The sequence below is a fragment of the Pinus tabuliformis genome, chromosome 8, assembly GCF_031772625.1.
Source record: "Pinus tabuliformis cultivar Carrire ecotype Pingquan chromosome 8, CPIR1, whole genome shotgun sequence".
Lineage (NCBI taxonomy): Eukaryota > Viridiplantae > Streptophyta > Pinopsida > Pinales > Pinaceae > Pinus > Pinus tabuliformis.
The window spans coordinates 1,366,183,385-1,366,194,377 of NC_142294.1; the positions used below are offsets into that span (position 1 = coordinate 1,366,183,385).

The 10,993-nt window shown below is 43.6% G+C and overlaps 1 protein-coding gene across 1 annotated transcript; it reads left to right on the forward strand.

Moving 5' to 3' along the window:
* Window positions 1-4,125: 4,125 nt before the first annotated feature.
* Window positions 4,126-6,567, forward strand: LOC149240574 (uncharacterized). The gene has a single exon (XM_089370225.1). The coding sequence runs from the start codon at window positions 4,126-4,128 to the stop codon at window positions 6,565-6,567; it is 2,442 nt and encodes an 813-aa protein (XP_089226351.1).
* Window positions 6,568-10,993: the final 4,426 nt, after the last annotated feature.

The following is a 10,993-nucleotide window of genomic DNA, read 5'->3' on the forward strand; positions in this document are numbered from 1 at the left end:
AGCTTTTTCTTATTGGAATGGGTGCTAAATCCATTGGACCGCGGTTCACCCATAGTCTTAGTCCAATGCCCTAAGGTGTCTTAAGAGTGAAAGCCAGAAGGTCACTTGCTACCTGAAGCCTTATTAGCCCATTATTATGGATGTCTTTTTGTTATATGGAACCCAGCCCCACTATGACTGGAAGCTGTATGGCAAGGACCCTCTGATAAGGTAAATGTCGAGATGCGCTATATCTATTTAGATTATTTCCCCCTTGTTGATTCCCATTGGTTGGATCACACACTGTAAGAGTAGTGGTAAACCCCATTCATTGGAAGTGTCCAACAAACTGATTTGTTGTGCCTGCCCCAAGCAATAGGGCTAGGAGACACATAGGACGATAGTATAAACATAAGCAACAATCTTGTTCGGCATAGTATAGATGGAGACCTTTTCCTCGGACTAAAGGCAAGGACATATATATGCGAAAAGTTCAACTGAAAAAGAGAATGGAGACTACGACGGAGCTTCTAACCTTTGTCCTCCAGTATTGGCTATCTGGTCTTGCCCCTCTTCTGGTCTCACACCCTTTTTCCTGGTCTTGTCCCACTTCCAGCCTCGCCCTACCTGGTCTCGCCCTCCTTGGTCTCGCCCGACTTAGTCTCACCCGACCTGACCTCGATCTTCTTGGCTTTCAGCTTCCTCGCGTTTCACGCCTACCAACCAAGCAATAATGAAGGAACATGTTTCTTAGGAGCCGCCAACCAATCAAAAAGGTCTATAGTGAGGGTCTTCACCCTGATCAACTTACCTGACCCAAAGTTGTCTTATCACGAAGAATATCTAGCAGACATGACTTTCTATTTGGGAAGAAATCTTTGCCTTCTGACTTGCCTTCTTATTAAGATATCCCATCAGCCGAAGGAGAGATTCTTTCTCCTGATCCTGCAGAGCTGCTTCCTCGCTACCTTAATTACTGATACCCATTTCCATCCCATTACCCATTACCCGAACTACTCCCTCTCGAACTACCAGATCGGGGAAGACAAGACCCATTAATGTATACCTCTTTTTCAACCTCTCTAATTAATCCATCAATAGCAAATATCGAGGAGATCTTGTCCATCCCACTCTAAGGTAAGGGTGAAACCAAATGCTCATATACAAAGAAGAAGGCCTAGATTTATTCCCCCAAAGTGGAACCAGAACTCGACTAGATTTATTCCCCAAAGCCTGACCCACCTCCGGACTATTTTTGGGGATGGATACGGACGGTAGTGGGGATTGGTAGGATGTTTTGTGGGGCTGGCCTAGCTCCTGAGCCTGCCCAATTGAATTCTCTTATATAGAAAGGGGAATCTCTCGATTTACTTATAGGAAGGGGTGGATGGGAAAGGAAAGAACGACCAAGGAAAGAAAAGAACGGTTGGCAATTGACTTAGATAGAAAGGCTATCTATATTGACTTACTTATAGGGATGGATAGGGGAATCTCTTTCTGGAGGGATGGGGGGCTACGATCTCCGGTTTTCCTTTCTGAGCATATAGATCTGGCTCACTTTGGTTCTGACCTAACTTGGCTTGGTGGGGCTAGAAAAAGAATACTTATATTAGGGCGCCACTGCTTACTTCTTTCCAGGGTCTGGCGGGCTAGTTTTTGTGGGGCACGATAATACTTATATTAGGGCAACGACTGAGCTTGGCATTGACTTACTTTCTGTAGAGGAAAGATAGGACCTTCCGACTATGGGAAGGGGTGGGGAAGGGAAGTGATCTCTAGCTATAAAATATGATATTAGTGACCGGCCATAAAGAAGTACTAAGATCATTCAGGAGACATGGATGGCCCATTCCACGGCTCTTTTGTGTCATGTCAAAAGAAAATAAAATATTGTCTACGCCCACCCCAAATACATGAGAATTCACTCGAGGTTATCACTCACTTGGAACTGCGAGACAAGCGAGAAACGAGGCACAGGAAAAGGACTAACCTCGACTAAGCCAATCCTCTAATCCATCCAAAGTCTGCCCGGTCTCTATCTCAGCACCAACTAAGCCAATTCACTAGGTATCATCTAAGACCAATAGGGACGGAGTCACTCACTATTCATATGGTGAGGGATCTCTGTAAGTGAGAATCAGTATAGGGAAACTACTCGTTCTATTCTTTTCCGGGCCGGGGCATATATAATGTTGCCTTCTCTTTACTTTCTTTATAGGGCGGAAAGAAAGAAGTGGGGTGAGCTTCCTGAGCATTCTCAATTTACTTTCTTTATAGAAAGAAACAGAAATAAAAGAACTTACTTACCCATCATCGCTATAGAGGGCTGGCCTGGCTTTCTTTTTATGACTCCTTTGTTCTTGAACGCTTGCTTATCTGATGGCTGGCTTTCATCCTCTTGTAACCGGCACCTCCATGCCTCCCTCATTCATAGCTTGACCTCATGCCCTTATGAGTGGGCCAACAAATGAACGGATGGATACATAACGAAACGAAGAAAAATGTGCGAGGGAAGCCTATGTTTGAGCATGGGAGGACTCTTCCTGTGTAGATGCAATGGGAAAAGCTACATCAATAGGGCAAATGGCTGGAACCCCAAGCACACCTGAAATGGGTTGTGTCCAATGGATCTGTGGAGGGCTTAGTTGTAGCTATGTTGAACATATAGAAGGCTCTCATCCCATGTGCATGGATGCTTGGAGTTGTACATGTGCAAGATATGCCCGATCATCCTCTTGACTACCTCTGTTTGCCCGTCGGTTTAGGGGTGGAAGGCGGTCAATTTGGTCAGCTTGGTGTCCATCAAAGACCACAGGCTGGCTCTCCCTATCTGAAATAATGGTCCGTGGCAACCCAAAATGAACCCAAACACGCTTGAAGAAGAGCTTATCAATGGATTCTACTGTGATACTCTCTTCTTGCAAGGTACTAGAATGGCCATCTTACAAAATTGGTGAACAACCACAAAGAATCATTACCATGCTTGGTTGAGGGAGGACCTGACATATAATCCATGGAGATGGACTCCCAAGGCTTGTCTAGGGTAGGTAGAGGAGTGTACAATCCCTTCTTCTTGATGGCAGGTTTAGCAACTACACAGACGATGCATGACTTGATGTGCCTGCTAACGTCCTATCAGAGTTTTAGCTAATAGAAAGACTTTTTTTGCAGCACTGCTACTGTCTTCTCCACACACCAAAGTGCCCTGCCACCTGATTGTAATGCACCTCCCAAATCAGCTTCACATGCTCGCTTGAAGGGACACAGAGATGGCCCAGATGGCACAAAAGTGCATGCATCCTGGAGGTGAAATTATACTTGCACCTAGGGCCTGATATGTAGCAGCGAAGTCAGGGTCATTGTCATACAATTGGGGCCACCCTGAGGTGTTGTGGCCACAAGAGTGAAAACTTTGTAGTCAACGCCACAACTGGAGGCTGGCTGAGGCAGTCTGCAACTCGATTCGTTCTGTCCTTCTTATACTTGTCACACTTATACCGCTTATACTGGCTCTATATCCAGACAGCTCTATCCCACTTCCCCTTCTCTCTCTATACAGCTATACCACTGCTCTCTAAACCTATATACAGCTACTAACATCACTACCATCCATCCCATCTTCCCATCATCCAGCCCAGCATACCCATCATCACTACCATCAGACCTATCATCCCATCCCCCATCTTCCCATCTTCCCATCTTTAGAAAAGCTCGAAGAGCATGAGTCTATTTTTGTCTTATCACCTTGGCGGAGGTTTTTGAACTTTTAGCTCCTATTTTTCCATTTTCAGGATGTGCAAGAAGGCTCAACCACTATTTAACCACCCACTCCAATCCCCTGAGGCAGAGGTTTTTCAATGTTTCCCTCACCATAATTCAGGCTAGGTGGATTTCATATAATTGTAATGCGGGGTTTGTGACCCGGATGGATGGTAGGTGTATGGCTTGCAATCTAACGTGAATCCACTGCACTCCCCTCATAGTGAAAATGGAATAGGGTTTATGGGGTTAGCTGGGGCAGCCAGTGTAAAGGAATAAATAGAAAAAGATCTACTTGGGGTGTTTCTTTTGTGCTGTGTTCCTATAAAGACTGAGTGTATGGCATTTGGGTAATAAGGTGGATGGATTTCCTGGCTAGTGGATTGTATGGAATCGAACTTTAATGCAATCAACTCATTCTTCCGGGTTGGGGGTTATAATCCCCACTATTGCAGTTGTGTAACCATTCCTCTATCCCTCACTGGTATTATCAATCGTGAAACCGTGTTGGAGAATAACGCAGAGAATTGCTGGAGTGAACTGCGCAGTCCTTTGGAGGAGTTATTCGTGTATAGGAGTAGCGTTGATACTAACAGCATAAATGCAACCAGAATGGGTGACGAAGCATCAAACATGGCCAGCTCAGTAGGCGCAGCTGGTAACAGGTGCGAATCCATTGAATTTACAAGTAGTATTGTAGATGTTGATAACGCTGTTAATAAGTATAGTCTAGTATGCAATAGCTCAAAAAACAAAACTAAAATAAACAATATAATAAATAATAGGAGTAATGATTATTATTGTAAGTCTAGGAAGAATATACATAGCATAACTAATAGTGTTACAGATAACCATAAAATAAATGCTAATAACACAGTTGAAAACATAGAAACTAAATCAATAAACAAGAAAGTGGTTAATATCTCTTCTTATGAGCTTAAAAAGGAAGAAGCCGAGGTCCTTAATAAGGGTCTAAATTTCGCCTTAGCTCCCAGTAGAATTCCTAATGAAGAAATTATATGCAGTTTGGAAGACGGTATCAAGACCCTCAGCAATGAAGACAAAGAGCTGATTAGACAAGAATGCGTTGTCATCCTAAGGAAAGCAAAACCTCCTAAAAGAAACCTAAACCCTGAACAGCTCAAGGCCATAAGGAATCTTAGAAGTAATAATGACATTGTCATTCTGAAAGCAGACAAAGGTGGAGCCACTGTCATTATGAATTATGAAGATTATGTAAGCAAGATGAAGGACCACTTATATAATAGTGGTAGCTACAAAAAGCTTGAAGAAAACCCCATCTCTAAAATCACCAGACTTGTTAAGAAAGCCATTAAAGAAACCAATCTTGACGATAAACTAAAAAAGCGCCTTACCCCTGATAGTGAAATCACTCCCCGGATTTATGGAGCCCCTAAAGTGCACAAGAAAGAAGTTCCCCTAAGACCTATAGTCAACACTATAGGTTCTCCTACTTATGAATTAGCAAAATATGTCGCTAGTATTTTAGCTCCGCTAGTTGGCAAAACCAGCTCTTACATAAAAGACTCCAATCAATTTGTCAATTTCATTAAAAATACAACCTTAGATCCTGAAGATAAACTGGTTAGTTTTGACGTAGTCCAGCTATTCACCAAAATCCCCCTAGATGAAGCAATTCAAGTGGTTAAGGAAGTGGCTGACCCCCAAACTGCAAAATTAGCTGAAATTTGTCTCCGCTCAACGTTCTTCTCTTTCCAAGGGGAAATCTTTGAACAAACTTCGGGTGTGGCTATGGGATCGCCTCTTTCACCCATTGTGGCCAATCTCTTCATGGAAAAATTTGAAACCAAGGCTCTTGATTCTTACCCATTAAAACCTAAGTTTTGGGTCAGGTTTGTAGACGACACTAGTGTAAATTGGCCTCATGGGGATATAGAACTCCAGAACTTTTTGAACCATCTCAACAGCATATCTAAAGACATAAAGTTTACAATGGAAATAGAGGAAAATAACTGCATCCCTTTCCTTGACATTCTCCTCATTAGAAACAATGATGGCTCCATAGGTCATAAAGTTTTCAGAAAGAAAGCTCACACCGACAACTACCTCCATGCTGATTCACATCACCACCCAGCGCAAAAGACCGGGGTGCTGCAAACACTCTTCACTAGAGCTTGTAGAATCTCAGATGATGACCACACTGATGAAGAAATCACATACCTAAAAAGAACTTTTGCCAGCTTAGGATACAATAGTAAAAGCATCCTCAAAGCCATTAAAAAGGCAAAATCTGGAAACAATATAAACAAAACAAAAGACCCCTCAACTTCTAATGCATACCTTCCATACATTCAAGGTGTCACTGACAAAATTGCCAAAATTCTCAGGAAAAAAGACATCAAAACTTCATTCAAACCCTTGTCAACTATCAAGCAAGGAATGAAGTCTGTTAAAGACAGCCAGGATCAACTTCAGCAGAAAGGAGTTTATATCATAAACTGCTCTTGTGGAAAACAATATATAGGGGAAACTGGCAGGTCTGTAAGGATAAGACTCAAAGAGCATAGCGCTGATATCCGTAAAGAAAGAACTCGCTCTTCAGCTCTTGCTGAGCATGTAGGTAAAACAAACCATCACATATGCCTTGAAGAAACCAGAATCGTTGCCAGAGAAGAACACCATTTCAAGCGTAAAATTCGTGAAGCAATTGAAATCATAAAACATCCTGGTAACCTTAATAGGGATGGGGGATGGGACATTAGTAAAAACTGGAACTGCCTGCTTAAAAAAATTTATCCCTCCTCCTCTCCGCATTCCCCTTCTTCCTCTCATCTTTCCTTGGCCTAGCTTGCCCCCTCCCCCTTCCTTAAGCCTCTTATTTTATTTTATGGTATGTATATAGCTAGTCTAATCATTGATCATGGATAGTAAATTTAAAATAAAAATTCAGCTCATAAGTCAAGTAACTAGGCACTATAAAATATATCTAATTCTTAAACATAAAGTTTTTAAAAGAAATCTAATTAATTAATAAAACATATAAATCTAAGTCAATTAAAGATATTTGAATCATAGTATATACAAAATAAAATTCAGCTCATAAATAAAGCCGTTGGACATTACAAAATAAAACCAATGCGTTGCAAATAAGCTTTTAAACAGAAACCTAATTAAACAATGATACAATATAAATCTAAATTAACATTGCGCAAATCTGTGTACGATACCTTCTTGTAGCTTGACCATAGAAATAGTTTGAGCGTAAAAAACTAATTTAATTTAATAGAAGTATAATTTAAAAAAAAAGCTAATCAAACCCTCTCTTCGGTAAAACTTTTAGACTAGGTTTTAAGGAGAAATTCAATTATTAAACATAATAAATTAAAATATTAATTTTTAATCATTAGGTCGGCCTATAAACCCTAGCGGTCAGCCTTCTCCTTATTTATACCAGATTCTTTTTTCTCTTCTCTGTATATCAAGTCCTGATGATGAGTCTTGTTCTAGGCTCGAAACGTCGACAAAAAGAAATAAGATGAATACTGTGGATTATCCGAATTCAACCTCTCAAAAACCACTCCACAGAAACCTGCAATCCAAAAAAGTATCAATTGTATCATCCTTCCCTGGTAGTATATGTTTATCACTCCCATTTGTTCGTTAGTATATGTCCTATATATCAGTGGTCATCCTTCGTGACTTCCCTCTGATGGTAGTATATGTCCTCTCATTGCATTCCAATCCATTCCATTGATTTCATTCTAGCCCCTGCTTGTAGGTATAAGTCATTCCATCGGTTGAAAGGATTGCCTCGGAAGGTGGGAAGCATAGATTGCGATGACTGGCTGGATGGATTGCTTTATTGGTTGGATGGCTTGGCTTGCTATTGACTACTCGCCGGGTGGGGCAGGACATGGATTGCTTTGAGGATGCGTAAGCATGCTCGACTAACAGGAGAGGGCTTGACGGCTTTCCTGCCTGGTTATATAGAGACTAGCCTTCTTTTCAGTGCCGAGAGAATGGATTGGCCTAGCGCTAGCGTCATGCTTCCAAGAAAAAGATCCATTCTCTTTTTTTATGTTCGATCTCCTCAATATTACCATTCACTCACCCACTTCACCCACCTGATCCACAGACGAAACCACACACAGGATGACTGGAACCCAACCAATAGCATCAACACTGTGCAAACGCCCTACCCAATCAATTAACAGACACCCAGCAGCCCCAACCATATACGATCCACCATCCCAATAGACATAGATCCGATGCGACAATCAGCAGGAGACAATCTAATATCCACCAAGAAGCGGAAAATCAACGGTCAACTACCCAAGTACGGGGATTTTGTCATATCTAAAGGATAGACCCTCAGGTAAGGCTTCAGGGAGACGGTTCACCCTTGCTCAGTGTGCTGCCCTTACACAAGATGGGGGCTGCGCCAACCTTCACTATATATGCCTACACAATCCAAAACATTCTCAATAAGTCCTAGTATGTCTTGCCCAATCCAGACTTCACACAGAAGCCTACGGGGGACAGCTAATCACTTTATGCAGAAAGATCCATTCGCCACCATAACCCTTATGACGCAATACACCATCCTCAATACAGGTCAGGTTCAAGTGAATGCACCTAAGATACCCCTATTCCCACACAGATATAGAACCTCCTCACTAAACCTATTACTTCCGCTATGAGCTATGGGGTAGCAGCTAGCGTGGGCCTAGTTGCTAACGCGTAGTAACCCATCACCATTTCAAATACCAACATGACCAGGAGGGGAGCAGAGGCCACAGTCATCACCTACAGGCCGGAGTTAGCCACCGATACTGACATCAACAACAGTTGACTAAGGAAGGACCCCAGCTGCTTTTGACGGTAGAGGGAGGGGAAGGTAGGTGCCTCGAGCATCGTATATCCATAGATAGAGGTGGTCTGATAGCTAGCAATCTATGGGCTAGAGGGATAGAACAAGTATGCCTCACCTCTTTAGGTCGTTCCAGCCTTCCTGTGCTGAGTTCCATAAACTAGCACGCCCGCTTGTCTCAGGTACGTTCAAGAGCTCGGACCGCCATTAGCTTTATGCGTCTTCCCACTTCGCCTGTAAGGGCCATGCAACCAATGGGCTTGATCCATTACTCGCCAGGCTAAAAGAAAGTATAAGCCACAGGGGCACATTACTTATAGGGACGGGTCCCGCATTGGTACCTCCATTGGGATATTAGTATATCTGTCTTTTCAGTCCATAGGGGTATCTTACCCTCCATGAACGTAGAGGCAGGAGAGAACGAGCCACGCTTGGATGGAGTCTAGGGCTAACATCGCTTGGGGGCTTCACATTCGCATAGCGTGCACAGGAAAATACTTTTAGCAAGCCAGAATGTCAGTTCTTTTTCTCCTTCCCCGTCTAGAGGGTCTCATCCCATCCAATAGGCTGGAGAGCATAAGAGGTGGTGTGGTTGACTTTGCTGGTGAGATGAGAGAAAGGTGAAGCACAAGATATCTTGGGCAGCCTCAGGTAAGGTAGGTTGCAGTCAGGTAAACTCTGTAGATAGAGACTGAAGAAATCTATATTTATATTCATTCTATATTGATAAGCCATTATGATAAAATGAGCCCAAGTCAAGTGTAAACGGTGATAGAAGGCGCTTGAAATGGCCATTGAGACGGTTTTTTAGATTTGCCTAAGGATCCTATTGCTTGATCCTCTTGTTCAGCCTTCATTGGAATTTCTGGTGATAAGATCTCTTGTTCAGTTTGCACTTGATTTTCTGGTTAAGCGGTAAGTGAATTCGAGGTAGAGCTCGAGGTATAGAGTCAAGGGTCGAGGAAGAGGTATAGTTCTAGGGCTACGGTTCCACCAATTTGATCTATATTTGGCAGGATGGATTCATACGCTTGCCTGGGAGGGAAGGAAGGAACTACTTGCCCACTCTGATGAATGAGATTCCAAGCATCATTATATACGTCATTTCTGAATTATATAAGTCATTTCTGAATTATCTACGTCATTTCATCATTATATACATCATTTTAGACCATGAAAGGTCCGGATGGCTTGCGCTTCTGAGGGCAAGGTACGTTAGTGACTCGACCAACGCCTTTTAGTTACTTATTTGAGAGGGGCACCCAATAAGTAAAATGAACCCGCTTGCTTGACGTTAGGAGGGCAAGGTCCCGGAGGGGCTTGCGCTTCCTAGTGCAAGGACCCGACAGGGGGCTCGACTGATAAGGAGAGGAAAGAGAAAGCTTCCGAAGCACATCTCTGTCTCTATGCCCATCTGGAAGGCCATTTGCATGCATTTTACAGCTACTTGACACGCCCAAGTTGGCTACCTTGTGTAGACTGAATATATCCCTAAAAATTTGGCCATTTTCTCTTGGCGGAGGTTTTTCAAGATTTTGATGGCTGCCCGGTGGTCGAGCGTTCGTTGCCTCACCCTCCTATTATAGCATTTTCAGGACCGGAGGGACGGAGTCACTCACTATTCCGATGGTGATGGGCTTGACTGATAAGGAGAGGAACTTTAGTTGCTCGACTGATAAGGAGAGGAGGCACAAGCAGGCTCTCAATCTAAGGAGAGGACCGGAGGGACAGAGTCACTCATTATTCTGATGGTGAGGGGCTCGACTGATAAGGCTGCCATCACCGGTAGGGGCTCGACTGATAAGGAGAGGACCGATAGGATGCGTAAGCATGCTCGACTGTTAAGGAGAGGGGCTTGACTGATAAGGCCGCCATCACCGGCAGGGGTTCGACTGATAAGGAGAGGACTGGTAGGGGCTCGATTGATAAGGCCGCCATCATCGGCAGGGGCTCGACTAATAAGGAGAGGAACTTTAGTTGCTCGACTGATAAGGACCAACAATGGGGCTCGACTGATAAGGACTGGCAACGGGGCTCGACTGATAAGGACCAGCGACGGGACTCGACTAATAAGGACCGACAACGGGGCTCGACTGATAAGGACCGGCAATGGGGCTCGACTGATAAGGAGAGGAGAGGAGAGGAGAGGAGAGGAAATTTAGTTGCTCAACCATAAGGTCCGGAGGGGCTCGACCATAAGCCCACCCACCCAATAAGTAAATTGAAACTTTAGTTGCTCGACCACAAGGGAGAGGACCGGCAACGGGGCTCGACCTTAAGCCCCCCCACCCAATAAGTAAATTGAAACTTTAGTTGCTCAACCACAAGGACCGGAGGGGCTCCACCATAAGGTCCGTCAGGGGCTCGACTGTTAAGGAGAGGGAGAGGATGCAGAGGCAGGCT